General features: G+C 43.5%; 1 protein-coding gene across 1 annotated transcript in view; it reads right to left on the bottom strand.

Annotated features, from left to right (window-relative positions):
* LOC146172727 (uncharacterized) overlaps positions 1-25,958 on the bottom strand; it is a 45,939-nt gene that overhangs the window by 9,389 nt on the left and 10,592 nt on the right. The window contains exons 2-5 of the mRNA XM_084584384.1: positions 11,330-11,413; positions 9,028-9,066; positions 4,703-4,789; positions 2,538-2,692 (exon numbers count right to left, since the gene is read on the bottom strand). Of these exons, the coding sequence (XP_084440510.1) occupies positions 2,538-2,692; positions 4,703-4,789; positions 9,028-9,066; positions 11,330-11,413 (365 nt within the window). The remainder of the gene's footprint in view (positions 1-2,537; positions 2,693-4,702; positions 4,790-9,027; positions 9,067-11,329; positions 11,414-25,958) is intronic.

The raw sequence follows: 25,958 nt of genomic DNA, 5'->3' as shown, positions 1-25,958 counted from the left end.
AGGTTTATTTTGGACAGACTAAAGACGGTTAATTAATGAGACGCTGCTTGTATTTCATATTATGGAGGCACACTCTAAAGCTGACCTTATGAGAGTAGTGTACACGTTAAGTTTTGTCTCGGAGTTGGCAAGGCAGAAACGACATTTAATGAGTCCCAGTTTTTTAAATGCTTTTTTTGTGATGTGATCTATATGGGTGCTCTAGAATAAATCAGCACTGAAACAAAAAACCAAGGTCCTTGAAGCACTCAACTGCCATTTATCGTGCATACATTATAAGGCGTATTATTGCGCGCAGAAAAGTTCAACAGCTTGTTTTTTTATTATTATAATTTCCATCTTCCATATCTGACATCCCTGATTTAGAAGCATACGTAAGTCTGTAAGATAACTCTTGGGAGCGATGGCTTAAGAATTCTTCGATCCATCGATGATGTCGCGATGCTGCTGAATGTTATTAACTTTTTTCATTAATCTTTTATGGGGAACGTGGTCAAAAGCTTTTGATAAATCTATAAATATGGCGTCAGTATATATTAATGTTTGCACCGATTCATGAAGACCTGTTGCGTACGAGCTCGAATAATTGTGCTTGGCAAGAATTCCTTGCCTATAGCCATGCTGGTTGTCATTATAAGTAGGTTGTTGTCGTTCATATGGGTCAATATGGGCGAATAATATGTTGAAGTATTTTGAAGCAAATTGAGGTTAGTGATATGAGGCTATAATTTTCCACAGATGTGATATCAGCGGATTTGAAAACGGAGCCAACGTTTCCTGTTTTCCAGTCATCTGGAATGCACGCGGCACTTCATTATAAATTTCCGACAGTTTTTATGCATTTGCCTTTACTGCGCTTGTTCTTTGCCGTCACAAATGTATATTTGTAATTGCTTTTGATCAGTTGCTTCGTGTTATTTGCAGCGTAATTTTATGTTGCTTCCTAACAGCTCACCGCGCTCTGTAACGCCTCAAGAACGAGCATCAAAATAAATAAGTATATTAAATTACAGCAGTACAGAGGCAGTCTGGCTAATGCATTTGGGCAGCAAAGAGCAGTGAACGAAAGGGATCAATAATAATGTCCAATCAGGGGAGTACTGCATGAGGCCTTTAAAATCGATCTATATAGAGTTTCGAAGATAAAAAAACGCCGAAATGCCAAATTCTGCACTACGCCATTTCAGTACGCGTCCCCCATGAAAGAAGCATCGAAATAAATCGAAATTTGGGCTAGATTATCGACTTCATTACTATATATGCACAAAAAAACTCAGACATAATTGCATACGAAAGAGAGAATACCGAAAACCACGTGTAACCGCCATGCAAATGAAGACTGCGGCTCGCTTGTGATTGACGATTGGAACGATGGAACGATGAAAGAGCCCAAAGAGGCAAGGGGAGAAAGAAAGTAATGATGAGGGACAAAAACATATCAGGCCGCATTTCTACGCATGTGTAGATGAAACGCACTGGTTAAAGTAAAATTGCCGCTTTTCGCTTTTTCCCATAACGAGACCGGATACCTTACTATCCTGCCCGTATGGCATGGTACGTACTGGTGAAAGCAGCATTAGATAAACAGCAACGGTGTATGAAAATAACCTCTCCTCCTCCACTCGCGCACGTACTGTGTCGTTATGTTTGCTCAAGACAAGCATGACAGAGCAAAATGCGTCTGATGTAATAGGCGCCCCCTGCATGAATGAAACGTCGACACTTGCGCAAAGAAGAATAGAGCTGGGTATAACCAAGCGACAAATTCGCTTATGATCCTAAAAGCGACCTTCCAAGGGGTCAACCAGTTGTACCGATTTAACGGTCAGTCGGCTTGCACCACCCAACCCCTTTCTATGTCCCGCTTTCATCAACATGGCGCTGACCGTGACATCACCACACCAGATCGACGTCATTAGTTCAATGGCTGCCGTTTCATTCAGGCGTATAATCGACTACAGACGCCTCCATCAGCAGTTTGAGAGATCTTCGAGCAGAGTGCTCGAACAGTATGCATAGCATGCAAAAAATCTTGATCAGAAAGTAGATCATGGCATGGTCGCTCTGTTTTGGTGCGCTTCAGTTGAACTGCTGTGGTCACAGGTTCCAGCCAAGGTGCCTGTGCGCACTTAGCTTGCAAGCCTATGTGACCCTTCCGCACAATCCTTAACGCCTAATGCTAGAATATGCGATGAGGCGTCGATTTCTACGCACGGAAGGTCATAACTAAAGCGATCAACGAAATGATAGCGTAGGCTATGTCAGAAATATGTGCCCTTTGAGCAGTTCCCGCACTACCGCTTCCTCCACCGCGCTTGTGCGGGGAAGTCCACAGTCGCCTAGTTCGCAAACACCTCGATAGCACTTGTTGTGAAGGCATATACCCAGACTAGCACATGTACAGATTCGGAATGGACACACTCGAACGCTCTAACCCGTGTATAAGGAAGTGAATTCACAGACGTGTCCGAGCAAAGTGCGGAAGCAGATACAAGCACGCTTGCCAACTTAGAGTGTGGCTCGCTAGTCGCTGTCACCTTGTGGCACTCCGGCGTGGTACAGGCGAGGTTCTCGAGGGTCGTCCTTTTCATTATTCTCAAGATGATGAAGACCGTGAGGCACATCAGGCAGACGACGCCCAAGAGTGACCCAACGAACAGAAGCAGGCGTTTTGGCTGGCTGGCCGCGTTAGCTGAAAGGTGCATGCACGCACAAGATAGTCGAGCTCTAACAGCGGGCCACGGATATGTCACAAAGAAAGAAAGCCGCATCAGTTTTCACTCGTTTAATTCGCTCCTGTCACATTTTTCAGGTCCTTCGAGATGATTTTGAGCACGGGATGCCAGTGTGCTGCTTCACCGGTCCTCCTTTGACACATGCCCACCTAGTTGGTTGGCACTACATTTACAAGCATCAGTGTCCGACCGGTTGACTCTTGCCAGAAAAAATTGGAGTAATGTCCACGTGGCAGACATCAACAAAATCGGAAACTCCAGTGAAACAATTGACCATATTATACTCGAATGTAATGGTATCCGTCCGGAAGTTGATGCAGACGCAATCACGGTTCCTGAAGCTCTGGGGTTTAGAGATACCAGTGGCCGGATGAATAAACCGGCGGTGGAAACTAGCAAAAAACGACTGGAAGATTGGTGGCTTAAAAGCAGAGAAGTGACATAATGTCAGTAATGTAGGAACAAAAATTTAATAAATAGAATGATGGTTTAGTTAACCATATTCTAAATCAATAATTAAGATATATGGAGAAAAATGAGCATGATAGCTACTGCTACCACCCCGTTTCAAAGGGGACGCTCCTATATTCCATCCATCTATCCATCCATGTGAACACGTCGCAGAAGGTGACATGACACCGGGAGAATGCCACGTCTAATGGGTCAATCTCGCCACTCCCACTGAGCCTGAGGACTATTTACGCAGCGGTCATGAATGATGAAGTTACTGCTCCTCAAGATCAGAGGTTGGGGCACCCCCCCCCCCCCCCCCCCCCCCACCTGCGGATTGGTTTCGCTTGAGCCATTACAGCACTCTTCAAAAATAGCTGGGCATTAAAGCGTTCCATTTCGCCAGCATCGTCACTCTTCTACGCTTGAAAACCGGGTGTTCTAGCTGTTTCCTATACAATCATCCCCGATATCACTGATTTATTTCATTTTTCGCTCATCCGGGAATTTCTGCACAAAATGCAATAAAGGATATGAAACAGGAAATCAGTCGTCTAATGTGCGTGGGTAAAGGAGTTCCCAGCTGAAACCCGGCTTAATGGCTGAATTGCCACTAATGTGGGGAAAACATGTTTGATGGAAGAACATTACCTTTACCACTCAGGTAGTGAACGCTTAATGATGGATATGTCAGAAAAAGAAAAGCGCCCCCATTTGCCCTAGAAGAAAAAGTTCCGATTACCGTCAGTTCCGCTGCACGGATCAGTTTGTCAATTTACGCACGCCTTGTCGCACATGACCTTGCTACCACAGTTTGTGGCGCTACAGTCGCGCGCCGTAAAGGTTAGTTTCTCCAAACTGGCCCTTGGAGCCACTACAGTGCCTATGAATGTTCTGCGCTATCACTCACTGAGAATAATCACACCAAAGTAAACGCTTGAGACATCAGAACCTTCTGTGATAAAGCGTTGCTCGTACATGAAGTGATGTCGACAGTGACGCGAAACCACAATATAATTTTGGATATTTGCTTTTCAGTTCCGCGGAAACGTACTGAAGAAGTTTTGCGATTTCATTATTCCTCCTATTTCTAGTTTACTTTTATTTATGTTTTATTAGAGTATTTATACTGCTGATTAAAGTGTGCGTGCCGCCTCCGTGTCCTACTGCAAGGATTGCCACTTTATCTAAGCAAATTCGCCTTTGGGCATTTCATTAACAGTATTAAATGTGTCTACAAACATTTTTCTGGGCATTTCGTTTTCATAAATAAAAATAAAGGTATAACATTTGGAATAAATTGGTAAACATTTTAAAACAATCACGCAAGCATGAGTCCATACGCTCTTGTTTCTGTAACTGGCTCGAAATTAGGGCATTGTACACCGAGCTAAGAATTGTGACCCCTTCCGCAAACTGCTGGCTAGGGGATACCAAAACACCCAATACATCAAGGTACGCGTTTGTGACTGGAGAGCTTTTTCAAGCAATATACGGTGTGCGCCGCAGATACGCACCTAGTGGGACCTTGATTTCTTCTGCTTGTACTGCGTCCTCCTTTTCTTTATTTTCTTCGGCGACCTTCGCTTCCTCTCCCTCTTCACCTGAACACAAGTGGAAAAAACACGCGTGGACATCATCATCTTCATCAGCCGGACTATACCCACTGCAGGGCGAAGGCCTCTCCCATATTCTTCCAATTAACCCGGTGCTGTGCTAGCTGCATCATCTTGATCCCTGCTAACTTCTTAACCTCCTCCGCCCACCTAACTTTCTGCCGCCCCCTGCTACGCTTTCCTTCTCTTGGAATGCAATTTGTTACCCTAAGCGACTATCGGTTGTACTCTTTACGCACTACCTGTACGGCCCATGCCCATTTCTTCTCGATTTCCACTAGAATGTCATTAACTCGAGTTTTTTCTCTGATCCACTCTGCGCGCTTCCTATCTCTTAACGTTATAAGTTAACCATTTTTCGTTCCATTTCTCTCTTCGTTGTTAACATAAGTGAACATCAATGAACCACGAGCAGGTATCCGCATAGTAAGCCGTATTGAAGGTAACTTGCCATCGAAGGCTCGCGACTAGCGATTGAGGCTGAGAGACAAGGAGAGAAGTAAGAAGTAACGGCCGGCGCATCTTTTAATCATGCGCCTTTTAAAAAAGTGTGCGGACAAAAGAACCCCCCCCCCCCCCCCGCTTCTGTAAACTAACTCGCCGGTGATCCATAACAACAGCGCGACAGAAGGGACGTGGAAGAAAGGACGACAACACAGAGCGCTGTCACGTCGGGACGTGTCAGAGACACGTCCTGAGACACGACAGACACGACAGACGGGACGTCTGTCGCGCAGTTGTTATGGATCACCGTGCACACCAACTCGCCCAACAACTGGTATTGTCGAACTCGCCGGATCATAGAACGGGTTAGTCTGCCAATAGTAAGAAAGAACAAAGAACAATGAGACATCACGTCTCAGAGTTATTGCAATGGACAATTTCTCTTCAAATTTCACAAGTTTGGCTAACGTTTTGACCTCTCCGATTAGGGGGGAATGATAATTATTTTAATCACGTACGCTTTTGGTGGTAGCTAATATTAGAATCATCATTAGCTTCCCGACCATGTCTAATTAGCTTGTTAAACAGCGAACTTTCTACACTGCAGGAGCATTTTCATAACTACGCAAAAACATGGTAGCCAAGACCGCAATTATCTGGAAACCCAAATACTAACAAGCTCCACCTCTCTTCTCAGTATGAGTCGTGTGAGCAAGAAGACATAATTACAAGGTATTCAACGCAGCACGCACTCACGCACGCACACACACACATACACACACACATACACACACACACACACGCACACACACAACACAAAAGAAAGAGGATACCACGAGGGGGGCTTCCAACTGTTTAATCAGGTGAAAGCACGAAGAGTTTGCTTTTTTTTATGCTGATCCGACAGGACTCTGGGCGTAGCTAAACATTTGTTAAAGGTGACAGAATTTCTGCTTCTGTTCAAACTGCGAGCTAGCCATCAGAAAAAAGTAGACATCTACTCTTTAAGGAGGTGATTTCGGGTGACAACTCATGTGATTCAAAATGCTGATGCCATTCTGCGTGTTTAGAAACTGTGCGAAGAGCTACAAATATCTGTTGATTTCATGCTGTTAACCCCGCACTAGCACACTGCATAAAATCTGTAGAATTCCTGAGAGTTTCGGAGTAGTTATTAATACAACCAGGGATAGGCCAGGCACATATGCTGACACCTAAACCCAAGACGCTGGGTGAGTCACATAGAGCTAGCGCTACAATTAGTCCTTGAATGTGCTGTGCGATGTCAGCGCACGTTAAAGATCCCCAGGTGGTCGAAATTACTCCGTAGCCCTCCACTACGGCTCCTCTTTCTCTCTTTCCACTTTCATTCCCACCCTCCTCCCTTCCCCTACGGCGCGGTTCGGGTGTCCACAGAGCAAGTGTGACAGTTACTGCGCCTTTCCCTTCCTGTGAACCAATTAATTAAAGCATAATTTTAGCATACTACCGTACTCTCCCAACGAAAGCACAAAAATAACCACACCATTCGCTAACATACTGAGGCAGTCCTGCAGGTCCTTATGACAGCATGAATTTGTGTCAAAATTACGTATTTTCTTTCGTAAATATCAAGGCGTATCTAGGTGCCTAAGGCCCTTCAATGGCCACTCTGTTTTGAAGCCCCCCCCCCCCCCCCCCCTTTATTGCCTTGTTACGAACAGGTGAACGAATTCACTGGCTCCTGGGTGGGTGAAAAGGAAAATCTCAGCCACCTCCTCGGACCTTTCCGAAACAATGCCCGGGAGGGGTGTTGAGAGACGGGCGTAGGTAAAAAGGCTCCCGGGGAAAGGGTCCCCGGAAAACATGTCCCCGGAAGATACCGCCCCGGAAAAAACGTCCCCGGAAGGCAGGATCCCTGAAGAAGGGGCCACTAGGAAAAACAATATTCCCGAGGTAAAAATTGGCCCTGAAGATGAATTCTTCCCGAATTGATATCGCAAAAAAAAATTCACTTTTGTTCCGTTATTTCTTGGCATTGTGATAAATGTAATAATTTGGAACCTGGGTCGCCAGGATGCCTAACTTGTTTGCAAGCACTGTAGAAGGATCTGCGAAAAAGCATGGTGAAAGAGCCGTCTAGCTCTTAATACGTTACGTGGTTCCACAGCTCGTTAAGCAATCATTAAGATAAGTCTAATCAACTTGGTAATATTATCCACTGATAAAAGTGCAAGCGGATCGGTGCGTTGTAGATTTGGGGAACCATCAAAAACAGAATGTGTTGCTAGAACTACCTCCCAGACTTTCCGGTGACGAAGTTCAACCCTTCATCTGATGATGGTGTAGAAACCTTGCTGCACTTCCCGTGGTAATGGATGTGCTGCATCGGGAAAGGCCGACCGAGGCTTAACCGGTCGTGCACCATGGCCACCCCAAAGCGTCGCCCCAAGCTTATGGTCCATTACAGTGTTCAGGTCGCCCTTTCCCCGAAATGAAAGCGAAGACAAGGCGCTGACACCGTGTTACCGCTTCGATATTTTTTTATTTTTTGTTAAGAACTTCCCGGTTTATTACAATATTCGCAACTTTCAAGCCGACTGGTGGCGGGCGCTATAGCACGCAATTTTGTAGACCGCTCCGGGGAAACTCAGTCTATGTCTTATAGCGCAAAGAATACAGTCCCGTCTGGGGACATTTTTTCCGGAGAAATGTTAACCGGAACCCGTTGAAAGACTCATTGCTTAAACAGGAGGAAGCATTTACAAGAAATCCTGCCTCTTTGTTGAAAACAACGTTCATACAGCACTGCTTTTGTTATATATCAATGATATTTCAATTGGTGTAAGGTCTTCATTTAGAATGTTCTCTGATGATTGTGTTGTTTACAGAGTGATTAGTGCCAATTCTAATTCACAAGTCTTGCAAGATGATTTAGATACCATAGCAGGTTGGTGTGCACGTTGGGACTTGTCATTAAATATAAATAAACTTTTCACGTCACATTTACAAGAAAACGCGCTTACCATCCGTATAGGTACAGAATTGGTGATATTATCTTAGGCAAGTAAGGAATTTAACTATCTGGGAGTCTCTTTTACATCTGATTTAGGGTGGAACAGGCACGTTAACTATGTTGCAAATAGGGCAGCATCAGTTTTGGGTTTCTTGAGTAGGAATTTCAGTCAACTTCCAAGTAACTTAAAAACCCAGCTCTACTTCAGTCATGTTCGACAAATACTTGAGTATGCGTGTGTTTGTTGGGACCCTCACACAGCTGAGCTTATTGGCTAATTAGAAAAAAATCCAGAACTGAGCAGTCTGATTTGTTCTTGGAAATTACAGCCGGAAACTTAGCATGACAGAAAGCAAACATGAACTTAAATGGCAAGAGCTAAAAAACTTTAGAAGAAATGCTAGATTAAAGCTTTTTAAAATATTTATTACTCTAAAACAGACATCAACCGCGAAAAGTATATCCAGGCCCCAACTTATATATCGAAGCGACTAGACCACGATTTGAAGGTCAGGTAATTTTCTTGTAGTGGTGTCGTCTTGCGTTACTCTTCTTTTTTTTGTTTTTTTTTTTTGTTTTTTTTGTTAGAACCGTTCGAGAATGGAACAGTTTGCCATCACGCACTGTGTATATACCGATGAACGACGCTTTTTACCATGCATTGAAATGATATGTAAAGTCAAAATTAATGTTTGTACCCCACTGCTGTAATGCACTACATGCGATGCAGGTATCCAATAAATAAAATAAAATAAATAAAGCAATCCTCTCTTTTGCACAAACTTACCGCGAGTTTCTTGTGGTACTTCGTCGGTATCAATTGACGCTGAAATTAGGAATTGAAAAGACGGTAATTTCTCTCCGATATTTTACATTCGCCACACAGTATAGTCGGCACTGCGAAAGCCTCGCGTAATGATTCTTTCAGTCCACTAAACCCTTTATAAGAGCATATCATTCTTTTGTCGAAAGAGTCATTTACTTACAGATAGACTTCGATTTCACTGCGACAGAAAAAAAAAAGCAAGAACAATGACGCTGAAGCTTAGAAAAAAAATCATTTGTTTGTCCAGAAAGTATCGATCAGATTGGTAACGACTATGCTATATAACTAAGGATGAGTCAATGCCTTATGACAACGTATAGCACTTGCACACAGCATTTCGTTACGGTGTGCATTCATATTATATATAAATGAGTCTTCAGTCGATTTGTGTACGTTAAGGCGAAAAGTTACTGCCATACAAAAATTGGAAATACTTACGAGTCAGTCTTATGGCTAATTGAAATGAAGCATAAATTAAAATACAGATGAACGCTTGAGAAAAGTGAATTATCAGGAAGGCAGAACAGTCTCCACCACGACTGCTATTGTTAGCAAGTAGCCGCTGATTATAGCTACAAATTACAAGTTCATGCCATTCTTACTTTGGCGCAGTGTGAAGCTCGCGGATTTATGCGCATTTTGCTCAGCGCGAGCTATGCATTCATTGCGTAATTGAACACTATGAAGAGAAGGTATTATCTTACATGTAGCCCGTTTATCTATATTTGCTCATTCCCTTCTAAAATAAACGTTCTGTCGGAGGTGCCCGTATCACCTTTGAATAAAAGAAATCATCCAAATAAACTGTGTTCAGTTATTCAAGAACTGCAGCGATGTATCAGGGCCTTGAGTCTGTTAATATGCGCCTAGCGCCTGCAAGCTGCTGCGAAAAGAAATGACTCGAAAATTAGGCGGTGCTCCTTCCTAAACAGGCATCTTCGAAGTTTGCGGTATAGACAACCGAAAAGAAAATTCTGTATTACTACAACCGGAAAGAAAATTCCGCAGTGACACTTCCGAAACTTATAAATCATACTACTTTGCAAAAGGGCTACTAAAGAGTCATGACAATGACTGGATGGCATGACTATGCGTAACTTTTGCACAAACTTCATACCTCACATTGTGCTGTTTTGTAAGCGGCTGAGTTATGCTACATTACATACTGACTATGAATGTGACTCATGGTTGCGTAACTTTTGTGCAAAGTCTACTACACCTGTGTTACATTGTTAAGTGATGATTCATGCTACGTTGCATAATCAGTATGGCTACAAGTGCCGACTTTTAAGTCGGGCGGTACGTTACTCTCCATCATTCATGGCTGTACAGTGCAATGCGACCTGAAGGTCATCACTTCAGGGCTAACATACTCAAATTTAGCAGCTCGAACACTGGTCATTTCGCAAGCACCGAACAGCAAGTGTGTGGGCTTAGCTAACCGATAATGATTCCTCTAAATTGCACCGTCACCCTTGTTGCGGACTAAGCAGTCGCAACGCGGAGAGAAATTTCTTAGTTCGTTTTGCCGGAACGAACGTGATAACCTTTAAATCGAGCTAGATTGCAGTACACAGTCATATTACATTCGGCTGCGGCAGGCATTTTCCAATGGAGGCAAAAAGCAAGTCGCCCGTGTGCTGTGCGATGTCGTGGAATTTTAATGAATCCCAGGTGGTCAAAATTTTTAGATCCCTCCACTACGGCGCCTCTCAGAGCCTTAGTCGCTTTTGGGAAAGTAAACCCCACAAAATCAATCATCTTACGTCTGCTGTAACATCGTACACCGACGCACATTGCTGTCACCCGAATTTGGTGTCATGGATATTAAATAACAACGCTAGCGTTCGTGCTGATGAGATATACACTGCTCTCACATTAGTAATTTTGTTTCGGATGCTACCATCTTAGATGACAATTCGCAGGTCACGCTCGTGTGAACACCGGTAGTGAGAAGCCACAGTGAGAAGTCGAGAAACCTCCGCTAGTGGCCTATGCGAACACGCCATAAGGTCAAAATGGTTTGGTTAGTTTGGTTAGTAGGGCTTAACATCCCAAAGCGACTCAGGCTATGATAAAAACCGTAGTGGGGGACTCTGGAAATTTCGAACAGCCGGGATTCTTTAACGTGCACTGACGGCGTTATGCGTGCCTAGTTAGGAAGTAAAAGGAAGGGGGGGGGGGGGGAAGGGGAGCTTGCACATCGTAAAAACGCCTTACTTTCAGTAAGCACGCACGCAATATGTCGGTAATAAATGAGTACCTGTAGGAATCAAGTCACGAGCGTGTAATTCATCACCGGTTGGTGCGGGTCGAGCCTTGAGCAACTCGGTGATTTCTCTCTGCCCTGTTAAGAAAAGCGGCCGTAGAAGAAAAAAATCACAATGAGCTTTACTGCTTCGCCAAGCATAATTTTACCAACAAAATGCGTTATCAATGCAGTAAATACAAATGACGATTGAAAAAGGACGTCTACAAGTCTCGCATTTATTAATAACCCGTTAAATATATCAGTTCTCGTTATTTGATTCTTCTCCATTGACTAGCGAACTTCTAGAAATAGCGAACGAAGGGCGGGCTTGTAGCCACGAAGCAAAGCGATGGTGGTAAAACTTTAATGTACAACAGATACAGGATAGGCATTAACCTATCAGCCTAGACGGTGGCCTGGAGCCATTGGATCCGGGCGGCGTGTTCGGCCAGTCAGGTTAGACCTGAGTTTCAGGCTATTAGCTCAACATTATAGTCTCCCAAAATTTTTCTGTTTTCTCTCTTGATCTATATTGGGGATTTCTGGACACGTCCATTATATGTACCCTGCAGATCCGCTTTATCCTGACATAGTTTGCATCTATCTGAGAACTGTTCCGGTTACCACTGGCCAAGGGTACCCTTATTCGGAAAAGCCCTTGTTTGTAAGTGCCTCCAGGTGCTTTCTTGGGTCTTATTTAGTGTCCTATCTGCCACTGGGTATTCTACCCTGTTTAGTCCATAGCGCTCAGTTATCTCTTTATAGCTTACTACCCTGTCCCTGCTCAGATTTCACTGGGCGTCAGAACCTACCTGTAAGGTGAGATCGGGAGCAAGCTTGTGAGCTTCCTCATTTTCCTGCAGCTGGAAGTGGACTGGGGGCCCATTTTAGTCGGATTATTATTTGAGCCTGACATGTTTTTTTTTTTTTTTTTTTTTGTACACGTTTTGTCTCTGAGACCCATTCCTTGATAAAATTGCATATTGCTGCTTTTTAATCACTTATTCGCTGTAGCCATTGTCCAAGCTATCGCAAGGGTAATGGTCACCTCTTGAGCCTTGTCAGCTAAGCTCGTTTTGACCTGGCCGCTTATTTTCAGGTTTTAGTGATCATCTGTTACTACCGTAACCTTAACATGTCTGTACTCGTACTCGGCGGCGTCGACATAGGCCAGGTCTTGTCTTCCTTGATATATCTTCTGCAGCATTTCTGCCCTTTTCTTCCTTTTTTTCTTTTTTCTGGTGATTCTCTGGATGCATACTACGTGGCAGTTGAGGGATTTTATTCGCTTCGTGGCTTCCATCGGGACATCTTCTGGTCTTCTTGTCTTCGTACCGAACGCCTAGTCTTAGCAGTATGCTTCTTCCCGTCCGTCCGAGTCTGCCAGTCTTTCGTACTGGGAGATTTAGTTGGCCTCTCTATCACTTCTGTCAGCGTGTGTGACTGAGCGATCGGTGCGGTTTCAAATGTTTTTTTTTGTTTTTTATCATCTTTTTTCTGGTTTTAGTTTCTGTATTCATGGTAAACTTTGCAGTGCGCAATGTGCATGTTTTCTCTTTTGCTGAAATCGCTGCACATGTTTCTATTTTTACAGTTTTCTTACTATGCTGATATGTTGCTTGCCCAACGTTTTTTTCCTAGTTTTTCATAAAGATTTCTTAACTAGTTATATACTTCCCTCACATACCACCATAACATCATCTGTTATCCTGTTTTTGTTCTACCCTGATTTGTTTCCACATCCCCCCCTTTGCAATGCCCTACTGGCCCCTTAATTTCAAATAAAATAAATAAATAAAAGTACTGTGCCCCCCCCCCCCCCCCCCCCCCAGCTTCATTAGGTATCAGTAGATGTACTGATGGGAAGTCCAAAGGCTGCTTTTATGCTCTTCTTGATCATTCTTTTAATCTTAAGCTTCTCGCAGTTAGCCAGGTGTAAATACGGGACATCGTAGGCGCAGACAGCCAGATAAGTATGGCACTGGCATTCACGTGTTATCGGCATCGGGAGCTGTGCCTTTTTCCTGTCTACAAAAAAAATATTTCTTATTTCATGCTAACTTGTCACCTGCATAATGGACATGCCATCGGCCTGCTCGGCAAATATTTTGCCGTTGTACGACCATATCGACTTCCAGCGGTGCTTTTTTTTTTTTTTCACTGCCATTGCCAGAAGTTACTTAGAGCGGGACAGAGGTATTTGTTCACGTATTTAGAGTCCGAGTTGTCTAAGCTAATGTCCTTGCTTGTCAAGCGAGCTTTTTTTTTTTTTTTTGTTAGGACAGTGAACAGTGTCTCGCTTTGGGCAGGACTTGGACTGGACGAGGATGTGTGACTCCTCAGCAGTTCACGTAGGCCCGAGATGGTAGCCTTCAACTCCCGCTTCTTTTATCGGTTCTTCAATGGTGTAAATTTTGGAGAGAATCTCGCTCGGAGATTCGTTTTCAGTCTCTTTAATGTCCTTAATTTAAATCCTATTCTTCCTCGAATATTACTCAGAATGAAGGAGCCTGCCTTCTACATTTCGCAGTTTGCTTTCGAGGGACGCGCATCTGATACGCAGTGCCAATTTCAGTTGCCAGTTGCGCGTTTTTTTCAAAATGTCATCCATTTTTTTTTTTCATGTCTTACACTGTCCCATCATCAAACTCGAGGCTCTGTGTCATGCTCATTTGCTCATTATTTAGCTCACGGATTTCGCTTCGCATGTCATTTTCCATAACTTTGTGTTGTACGCTGATAATAGCTTTGTTGTTATTTTTAGCCCTAATGCCAATACCTTAATGATAAAATGTGATGATGTTTTATCCCAGCTATCTAACTCGTGCGGGTTAAATCGCCTTCAAATTAATTCCAGAAAACTAAAGCAATTATATTTCACATTAAAAACAAGCTGCTTGAACAAAGTCACACAATAACGTTTAAGTGCCAAGAGATAGACATTATTGATCACCATAAAATCTTGGGTGTGTACACTTTTTCTCACACCTGAAGTGGGATGCTCATGTTGATTACCTTTGCAAAAGGTTTTGCTCTATTGCAGGAGCTATATCTCGCTTGTGTAGAATACTTTCACCATTATTAAAACTTGATATATATCATGCTCTATTCACCTCACATTTCAGGTACTGCAGTCTAGTTTGGTGCTCAACTGTCACAGCTAATATAAATAAACTCTAACATACAGAAAAATTTATCCGCTGTATTGTGGACATTGAAGCCATGCAAAAAAAAAAGACGCATTTGAATCCTTTAATATAATAAGTGTAGACAAGCTATACCGATTTCGTTCAATAAAATCAGTGTATTTGTCGTCAAGTGAAGTTATAAACCGGATAAAATCTTTGGCATCTTTAGAGCGGCAAAATATTAGCATGTAAACAAGAGATACTGATGCGTGGGCTCTCTCGCTTCCGTTAGTTTCATAAATACCAGTCGCTGACCCATAACCTACACTTAAGAAAAACGAATATACAAAGGGAATGAACAAAAAGCAATTACATTATCTTTTTGTACGCCTATGATCTGTGTATTTTGCTTATCTTGCATTGCATACTATGTTCTACAAGCGTTTCTTTTGGTTAATTGCTGGCAGCATTTCTTGAAATAAACATTGTTCTAAGTTGTCACATTCTTGTCTTCTATACTGCGAGTAGAGAGACTCGCACTACTTTCATTATGCTGCTGCCATGTAAATGGTCTCTAGGGCCTCGTCAAGCTTTTCGTGTAGCTTTTAGTCCAAGAGACCATCCAGCTAGTTCTTTCAGGAAAATTAAGATGTATTGTATATTTGCATCATGCTGATGACAAAAGCTTGTACGATTCTTAGAAGGTTGGTTTCCCTCATTCCCGACTTGCGGTTAGCGATGCATCTTTATTGCTTCTCAGTGAAGACCATTTTCTTGTAACCGCATACCTAAGGCCCAAACCTTGTCCGCTCTGGTGATGGATACTCTGCCTGTTTTATTTCGCGTTCTGTGTTCTTGTAATTTTCTCTACAGCTATCCAAATTACAGGCATGCAGCGCCCACTTAATTTTCATTTTCATCCATCGTAAAAGTCGTAATCATATCATCTTGCAACTGCTGCTTGTCTCTAGCACCTCGGTGTAGCCGATATTATTGCGTATTCGCTACTTAAAAGACAAAGCTTACATTAACAAATTATCCGCACCATCAACTGCGGTTGCTTGAAGCGATAATAAGGACGTGTCAACAAAAATAGCGCAGGGACAGAACAAGAACAAGGAACGGCACACACGAGCGCTCGTATGTGTCCTTGCTTGTCTTTGTTCTGTCCATGTGTTATTTCTGTTTACATGTGTTACCAACAAGCCCAAGCAGCCACCTCAATAGATAATAGATACATTTAGTCTACCGCTGCCACTAATCCCGGCAGTCTACCGCTACCGCGCCCCATCAGCACAGCACGCGCTGATTGGTCCCTGCGCGTGGAGTCCGCCGAAACTTGACAGGAACGTGGCGCCATCTGCAGCCCGCGGAGTGATCTGCGCATGCGTACTGACGCTTGTGCGGCAGCGGTAGACGGTAGCGGTAAGCGGCAGCGCTAAACTAAAGGTCTCTATTAAGAAGACACCTCAAATGACGAGCATTAGCGGCAGCATGCATGCATGCGTATCAAGAGGAGCAAAGTAGCGAAAAATCGGTGCGTTCACAAAACCTGTCGTGAACTCTCATTTGACAATGGCGTATCAGTTCCAACGGAAATAGAAATTACCGGTGCCAACAAGTTTCACGTATGAGCAAATATATAGGTTTTCTTTTATTGTTGAGTGCATAGTCTACAGTCGAATGCGATCGGAAATCAAAAAGCGAAAAAAAATGTCACTCCTTACCGGGAGCTGGAAGGGGGAGTGAAATGAAAAAAAAAAGATTAAATAAGTAGCGGTAGCATAACATACGTATTTAAAAATTTTGCGTCGAACGCTTTATTGTTTTATTTCGTACTTACGCGTCTGTTCTCCACCTGCATTGCGGTATAATGCTATGCGTTATTAATGCAAAGCTCTCCTATGCTGGAAGCACTGACAACATAATTTTTTCTCCACTTCGTACAGTAGTGCATTTCACATTATCAGAGGTATGAAAATTTTAGCGCTATCCACATATTTTAGTACCTATATATGTACACTGATGTATGCAAATCATTCGAATGAATATCTGATATTTAATATTAAATCTTTCATGGTTTACATATGCGTACAGAAGGCATATTATGGGCTGCAAGCCATATAACTGTATATAAAAAGATTAAACATAAAATTTACTGGCGTTCTGGCGGGAGACTCGCCCTCATCAGAGTGGGATGTTCTAAACCGCTGTTTGCTAGGTGCTGGGGAGAAGTTGCTACAGTGCACCTTAGCTACGATGCAAAGAAAGGAGCGGGAATTAAGAAAATGATGCACAACCAATCACTCGCGTGATGCTCTATCGAATAGACCCAGCCCAAAACGATGTCCCTTGATTGCATTCAGCACGAAACACAAACTTCCTCGACACACACACAAACACATACGCACGCATGCACACACACACAAACACATACGCACGCACGCACGCACGCACGCACGCACGCACGCACGCACACACACACACACACACACACACACACACACACACACACACACACACACACACACACACACACACACACACAATTGTACAGGGGTACGCGGTTGACTGACCGGAAAATACAATTAAATGGGGAGGGGCTGGACACGTATCATACAGATATCGCGAATGCGCCTAATTATAACCTTCGCGACAGCTGATATGAATCATCAGCTTAGCTGCCAAGACGAAGGACGTATAGTTGGATGTTAACAGATTACGGATTTTCTAAAAGTTGAGCAGCAGTACGAGTCTGCGAGCCCGGACCTACGGTTCGGTGTCGTCGATGAAGTAGCCGGAAATTCGTCGAAGTATAGTGTTGCCTGAAAAACCTGGACTGGTTTTATATTCTAATGAAGACCCGTCACACAGCCGAAACGTCATTGACTGTTTCAGACGCTGATCTCTTTTCCATTGTATACTATACAAATACGTGTATTGTGTCTTTGGCGCGACGTGACAGTGCTGTACAGGCATGGTACGTCGCGTTCAACGTGCAGTAACTTCTCATGGGACATACGAGTCGCCATAGAGTGTGGTTTAGTGAGCTATTACTAGGCCTCTGATTCCGACGATAAACAGTTGTTTGTGTGTTTTAAACTAGCTAGACCAATAGAATATAGTAGCGCCGTTTACATGGACCCAACAGGGGCAAGTTAAGTTGTGCTATTAGGTCGAAAACCGGTTACTGATTTCGTGTAAACGCCGTCAGGTCGGCTCGACGAGTGAAGGTATATAGCCTTTATAGTCGAGGAGTCGAGCCCAGACAACTCCGCCGCAAAGAGTGGATTGACTCGCTCGACCCCGCTGCAGGAAGCGTGTAAACGCGGTCGAGTTGAGTCGGTGAATAGTGAGAGAGAACAGTACGGAAAGCACGCGGAACGCGTTGGGAAAAAAAGAATCGGGTGTCATCTGCTAGTTTTTCGTCTCGCGCGAGGCACCGCTGAAATCGCTGCTCGTCCGGTCTAGTTCACGTCAACTCGGTAGGATGCAGTCCACTCAACCCAACCCCTCAACGCGACCTCTACAGTTTGGTTCATGTACACCGGGATAGCGTGAGCTCTACGAAAAAGACCTCCCTCGCATCACGAACCTGCAGCGACGTAGGCAAACCAAATTCGCTGGCCGTTGCACGAGAGCACTATGCTATCACCGCAAGGTTTTCCTTTTAATGCGTGGAAATAGATCCAAAATATAAAATTTACCACCTGAACTCAACTTTTAGTTTTTCCCTGTTTAAGTAACCGTCGTACTCAATTCGTTCATGATAGAACCACCTCCCCGCCACTGTGGCTACTATTACTAGTGTCAGCGCTTTCAAAATGGCCGGTGTTACTGTTCTATAACACGTTGCATTGCTATTAATACATCATGTATTTCGCTCTCACTCTGGTTCTTATTATTTGAGTTTTTTAACCAACTCCTCTCTGTAATGTCTGGGCTTCGAGATTAACTAAAAAATAAATAAAAGTCTGCTTCACCAACTGGTCCAGCTACGCGTTTTGTTAAGTGAACTCCGTCGCGTCAAATCACTTGGCTGCATACTAGCAGCACATCCCCATGGATATGAAAAATCTGGTATGCACTAGCATGGGTCGAAATCTCGCAGCCAATCAGAGGGGTTTTCGTGCGAGCACAGACTCCACGCATCAGGGCGTACCCCTCTCTGAAGACTGAATTCGATGATCGCGACGTTTCCTCATGTCTGTCGATCTTAAGGCCCTTCCATAAACTGAACACTCATCAACAAAACGAGATACCAAGGCACAATATAGTTTTCTTGAGCAGGCTAAAATCGTTTACGATGTTATTTCAATATCCTTTTTAAGAGTTCAGTTTGCCTCTGTGGTTAACTCCCTCCCTCTCTCTCTCCCTCTGGCGTTCCTTGTCATCGTCGTCTTCATCAACTTGCTATCGTGCACAGTGGATACAAAACACACCGCTAGCGCATTGCCTTCTTAACCTCCATTAAGCGGTGCCAACATTTGTTTTCTTTTTTTTTTTTTAATGTGCTACTGCTGTTGCGGCCAATCGCTAGTTTCGCCTATCTTTGCTTGAAGCCTTATCCTCAAAACCCATATAGCCTCGAACCGAAATCGAGACAAAACGCAACGGGCTAGTTCACGTACTTTGCATAAAGGCCTGCTAAACAAAACGGCTGAAATGCTTTGTGTGAGTGCGAATAAGAGGACTTACCGATACTTCTTTTCAAAACTGAAAAAGAAAAGGGTACAATGACATTTAGTTCTTTTTTTTACGCCGCCAAACGCAATAAATTCGGAGTATATTGTGGGCATCGAAATTTTTGTTCAGTTCAAAATTTTCACCTTGGCGCGATTACTTGGTGCGAGTAAGATCAAGTACAGGTAACTATAGCAACAATTTCCATTTCAGCTTTGTACAAGAAAATTGTGCTCTTCGTCGCATACCATCATGCTTAAATTAGATCAAAAACCGCGCTTCCCGGGGATATATTCAAATAAATAATAACTGAGCGAATTTTACGCCCCCAGATAAACATGACATCCTTTCAAAGCATCGTCCATCATGTTTTCTTGTAACCGCTGTCCGATATGTCTGATTTCGTCTCAGAGGGGAAAAGCACGCCGATCTGTAAAGTAAAACAACCTTTGGTTTGTAACATTGTCAGTTCTTCTCAGGCCTGTCGAAGCACAGACCTATCGTTGTTTTACGTCCGTAATCGCACGCAGAGCCATGTAAAAGAATTATTTCATGCAATCGTTCTTTTTTATATCATCATCATCATCATCAGCCTGATTATATCCACCGCAGGGCGAAGGCCTCTCCCATATTTCTCCACTTAACCCTGTTCTGTGCTAGCTGCATCCACTTGACTCCTGCGAACTTCTTAACCTCATCCGCCCACCTAACTTTCTGCCACCCCCTGCTACGCTTTCCTTCCCTTGGAATCCAGTTTGTTACCCTCAGCGACCATCGGTTATCCTCTATTCGCACTACATGTCCTGCCCATGTCCATTTCTTCTTCTTAATTTCCACTAGAATGTCGGTAACTTGAGTTATTTCTCTGACCCACTCTGCACGCTTTCTATCTCTTAATGTTACCCCTGCCATTTTTCGTTCCATAGCCCTCTGGGTTGTCCTCAACTTAAGTAGAACTCTCTTGGTTAGCCTCCACGTTTCAGCCCCATAGGTGAGTACAGGCAAGATGCAACTGTTGTATACTTTCCTCTTGAGCGATACCGGTAAGCTGCTAGTCATAATCTGCGAGTGCTTGCCAAATGCGCTCCATCCCAATCTTATTCTTCTTGTTATTTCCTTTTCATGGTTTTTTTTATATATGTACCCGCTAACAACGGTATGTCATATTTCTACTTCATTCGGGGAGGGATTAGGTGAGGCGTTGAATGTTATCAGTTGCGAGACTTTGAACGCCACTGAGGTTCCAATACCGGCAGTTTTATCAAAATTGTGAAACGCAGAATTTTTTTTCTCAGTGAACATTATCTTCTTCTTGAGCTCGTAGAAGAAACATTGTTTCGTTTTCTTTGCTCGAAGTAGAAACATTGTTTCGTTTTCTTTTCCTTTTTTTTAAATAACCTGCTTCCCTTCATGTATTGTGGGTAAAGTGCATATAGTCATTTCATGCGTAATTTATCTTTTTTCAATTTTTCTATTCAAAACATCAACGCTGTGTTGAGGCCTACTTAGGACGTCAGCAGACACAGCCGCTCTCGTATTGTGGCGAATATTTTGCATTTGCGGATACACTTCACAAATTCAGACCTTTCAGACCTTCACAACCTTTATCCGGGAGCGAAAGCTTTTCTTGGATCATGCGCATCGTGTATGGTAAGTGTGATAAGAAATTCTGATCAGAAAACGTCCTTCGCATTAGCACTTTAAGAAAAATATCTGTTGTGGTTTAGCGAAGGCTTGATTTGGCTGTGTTTTTACACGGTCAGGCTTGCTGTGTTAGGCAGGCGGCCCGGCGCCGCCGATACATCGTCGCCTTTCATTGCATAAGGCGGCGCAGCTCTTGCACGTCACGTGATTGTGACGTCATGCTGCGGCTGTTGCAAGGCTGGTTTCTCGGAGCAGAGTTTACTCGCTCCTGCCAATCCAGTAAAGTTTTCGCTTTAAAAGACTGAAGAATCTTTCGTCTTTGCCGGAAATCGAGCCACTACACCTCCGATCCCCAACTGAGCGCCTAAACCTAGTTTCATCCATCCCACCACTATACCACTACTTTACGCCGGGCTCGTGAGAAAAGGATCGTAATTATCCTTCTCTTGCGACACAGCTGTTGTCTCCATGGCAACGTAGGAGGCGCCACCGTGCCTCGGCGAAAGATGTCTGGCGGTCTAGCGGCTCTTCAGTCCGTCTTTCCCTGGACGCGGTAGCTATAGTTGACGCGTGATGTGTGCTAATCGAACTCCTGTGTCTCCAAACACTAAACGGGCTCGTGCCGCAGAGAGCAATGGTTTCAAACGTCAGGAACGACGATAGATAAGTGTCTCAACGGACTCCTCAACCTCTGAGAACGAAGAGGAAGTACTAGCCCTAAAGTATTTCGCCTTACCGAGCTCTTGTGGTCTTAAGTGCTACCTAGAATTTTTTTGCTTTTCCGAACATTGCGGCGTCCCTACAGTGACATTTAATTTAAATATTGGGCAGTTTTGGCGCTATAGAAAGATTACATTCATGGTTCAAAACATGCTAAAAGTTCAAGGCGTCTTAAAGGCGATCCAAGAAGAACGTTTCCCATGTTGTACTTACAGCTTTTCCTTCTTCCCAGATCTGCAAGAAAGAAACCAACACGACGGTAAGAAAAGTGGTATCAAGGTGTTTCCTTTGCCTTTTATATAATCGGTTTGGTGCGCTGTGCTTACCTGGTTTAGATCGACGACCTATGAGGATGAAATTGAAATCACTGCATTTAGAATAACTACAACAGCACGTGATGCGGCTATGTGGCACTCCTAAAATATGTATCACGATTTTAATTCTCCTAAAACACAGGCCCTCATAGATATTGCCTCCAAAACAGACACGCCAGCGTTGGCCGAACACTTCGCTGGGTTACCGGGCCAGATTTATAGGAGTGACAATTGACATCTGGCAGAAATTTTTACTAATTTGTTATTCTACATTGCCCATACATAACTATCGGAATAGCCGTGTCTGCTTGCAAGCGGCCAGTATAAATAGAACCCCCCCCCCCCCCCCCCCCCTTGCGTTAGGAACTAAAAGTATTTTACTACTTATACAAGGTATAAGTGAATTTTAACTCATATTACCCAGTCGAAAACTGCGGAAAAGTTTCTGATGTTACAACAGAATTTCTTTACGGTTTCCGAAGCCTATTGTGGCAACATAAATTTCTCTTGTATCGTCAGAAGCTTTTGTAGTTACGGCAGAAAAGTACTGCGAAAAAAACTACAAAGCTGCAAAAAAAAAACGACTGCAAAACATAAGAAAAAATTGATGTCGCGAGGCATTACAGAATATTTTGTCGTATTTTGAGGCTCTTGTGTAGTTTTATTTTTTCTGCAGTACATTGCTTTGCCATTTCCTTTTGTACAAAACATACATTAAATTTTAAAACATCATTTCATCCTTTCTCAAAGCACATATTTTTCTGTGTGAGCGGCCATGAGAGCCGACATAAAAGTTGTGAAGGCCTTGTCACGATTGCGCAAAACACAATTTGTTCATGAAAGCGCTGTCTTAAGCAACAACGTTAATTGTCGCCAATCTCTGGTTTACTGGTTTGCACGAGCAAAACGAAAAAGCGTGTCATGCATTCCAAACAACGAATTTCAAACCTTCGTGACTGCTGCAGTGACTCGCTTTCCTGAATATATGCGGGGAACATCTTTGAAGTGTTTTTGTATTTTTGTTTGTTTGTTTTTTGTTTGTTTTTTTTTTTTTGTTTTGTTTTTTTTTTTTTTTAGATTAGAGACTGAAGGACAATTAAAGGAAAAGCCACATTACATCAATGTTATTCAGGACTTACTATGACTACTTACGCTCGCTATTGTCCGGTAATTCTGAAAGGAAAACATTTCAACTCCTTTTAATTTATTAGTTCATGAACAAGCTCGAAAGCCAAATTCAGCTAAAGTAATTTCTACTGCTCGTCCTAACCCCTCAAGCTACAGTTATACCTTAAGAAATGCTCAGCACGACCCTTAACAGAAACTGCCTTCAAAGTTATTTCTATAAAAGCATAGATAAAACTATAAAGCTTAAATTTACAAGGTTCACATTAACAAGTGCCTAATAAGCAATGTCCTGTCAGTATAGAGCTAATTAAACAGCAATAAGCAAACCCATGATTTCTGGAAAAGCTAATTATCTTAACAGGGTGTTATTTATTAATGCCTTTTTTTTTTTTTTGACGCAGTATTATATTATTACAGCATGAAAGTCGGTATACTCGCTGACCATCTCCCGGGAGACTTGTATTTTGTTGCTGTCTATTGTCAAAAACGCAGCTCCTTATTTCTTTACGGCAGTCTAACTACACTCGATACGAGCTAAGGCCAAACTCATGCCACACAGGAGAGGGTACGATATTCCCACCAATTATGTTCATTATATTTTCGGACAATATTCGGCAGTTCCCTGCAAAGTGTAGGGTGCGTCGACCTCAGCCAAGCCTTTTTTTTTTCTGGCTTTTTGTCAGCGCACTCAGCATCTTTATGGCGTTGAATAAATTGAATTGACCTTAATTGAACTAAAAATTATATGTCCAAAAAATCATAACTTTGAGACAAAAATCCACTCATCGTTGGCCAGTTTTTGTAGCGAAAGATACACTAGGCTTGTCAGCAGCGCATTTCAGGCGATCCGCGCTAGTAACCTCCGCGCTAGTAACCTCTGCGCATACTGCGCATAAGCTGTGTTCAGAACCTTTAACAGAAGGGATACCGACTACAAAATAGAGTATTTTTCTGGCCTCTTGACTCAATCTTGTGACTTCCAACATCGAAATATGCTGACTATTGCCGTTTCAGCAGCACGGTGCTTTGGATTTTAGTTTATAAGCTTTAACGTCTCCGAGCAACGCAAGTCGTGAGAGGTGCTATAGGGAAGGGCTCCGGATAAATTTAGACCGCTTGGGTTTCTTCGAAGTGCACAGATATCACACTGTACGCCCGCGTAAACCTTGCTTGTTGCCTCCATCGAAAGCAGCCGCCATGACCGTGATCGAACCCACGACCTTGGAATCAGCAATCGAGCATCCTAACCACTGAGCCGACCCTGCGGGGCAGCATAGTGGTTTGCGTCCTTTACTTTCGATTCCTGGTGAAAAAAGTGCAAATAAGACGAACTCACACACCGAAGGAACAAGCACTACAGGAAAAATGCAGGAAATGGCATTTGAAATTAACTGCGACTGCATTCCATAGGCACCCTGTATCCACCAGGCACCGCCATCACCGATGCGGCGTTCAGCACCCCGCACGGCAACTTTCTCGTCCTTGTCAGGACGGCTCTCCTGCGCCTCCGAAGGGATCCCGTCTGCTAGCGGCGTGCCGCTGGTAATATAGGCGGGATTGGAGGTATTATTAAATCTGAAACATGCTTCCGATGAGCAAACAGCAGCAAAGGAACGAATCTTTTTGAAGAAGCCCATAGCCATGTGCACGCATATGCAGGGGCCGAAGTAGCAGCAGAGTACGTTAAACCAACAAGCATCAGTCTGTTTGTGCTAATCGCTGCGATGCAAACTAAAACCTTTAGCATGTATATACACACGTAAAGTGAAAGCCCCAGATTCGGTACCTCCACACTTGGCGGTAATCCAATTTATAGCTCGGTCAGTAAATTCTATGATCCTGCACGTATCATATTGCCTTCTGAAAGCTCGGCAGAACTGGCGCTGCAGTGCCAGTCGTGACGGTCAATACTTTCTTCGATCCTCTTGTGTTCATAAGAACGAATTTCAATATCATGAATGCCGTTCTGCTGTGCAGATAATCACTGGAAATCACGACACAAAAATTAGCTGCGAGAAAAAGGGCACTCTATAGGCAAACGAAGAGACGCTCCGCGCACACCGTCGCCAACGCGACATATGGGACCGCATACAGCAGAGTAGTACGTTTGAAAGAGATGACAAGACGGTCCAGATCCTATAGCACCATCACTGCATCGGAGCTTTGCAACCATGACACTATTCATGTATCCAACCATTGTCATTTTTCAAACCAATTCCGTGTTCTAGGAACTGATATCTAACACCGCGATGTCAGAATACTTAACACAAGAAAGGAACTGATATCTAACACCGATGTCAGAATACTTAACACAAGAAAATGAATCCAATGTTAGCACGGCTGCCCTAGCATTCAGAATAACCACTCAACTGCGCTTGATCTGTTCTAGGATGGGTGCACTTCCTCATTACATTTGGCATTAACATGAAATGGTTGCTGCATAATATAGATTTTGCCGAAAACTCCCAAACCGTTCCATCTTCGCTGCAGTTAAACATAAAAACAAATGAGGTCAATAATCTGCTACGCGCTTGCAACAGGTGAGAATACGGCGCATTTATCCAATGTCATATATGTTCACTAAAGTAGATCACGACAAATGCCAAGAAACATACTTTACAATAAGCACCTACTTCTAGAGAAGGATGTGAAAGGTAAAAACAATGATCTAACTTACTCTTGGCGACGAACAGGCCGAATCTAATGTTCTCGTCTTCCATCTTTCTGTTTGGTTTGGTTTGTGGGGTTTAACGTCCCAAAGCAACTCAGGCTATGAGAGACGCCGTAGTGGAGGACTCCGGAAATTTCGACCACCAGGGGTTCTTTAACGTGCACTGACATCGCACAGCACACGGGCGCCTTGCTTTTCGCCTCCATCGAAAAGCGGCCGCCGAGGCCGGGATTCGATCCCGCGCCCTTGGGAACAGTAGTCGAGCGCCGTAACCACTGCGCCACCCCGGCGGGGTCCATCTTTCTGTCTCGCGTTTGGAAAACCATACTTCTTTTGTTGTTTTTTTCGCACAG

Source organism: Amblyomma maculatum, chromosome 11 (genome assembly GCF_055883805.1).
Source record: "Amblyomma maculatum isolate TAMU_Amacu chromosome 11, ASM5588380v1, whole genome shotgun sequence".
Classification (NCBI taxonomy): domain Eukaryota; kingdom Metazoa; phylum Arthropoda; class Arachnida; order Ixodida; family Ixodidae; genus Amblyomma; species Amblyomma maculatum.
This window is presented reverse-complemented; position numbering and strand designations above follow the sequence as displayed.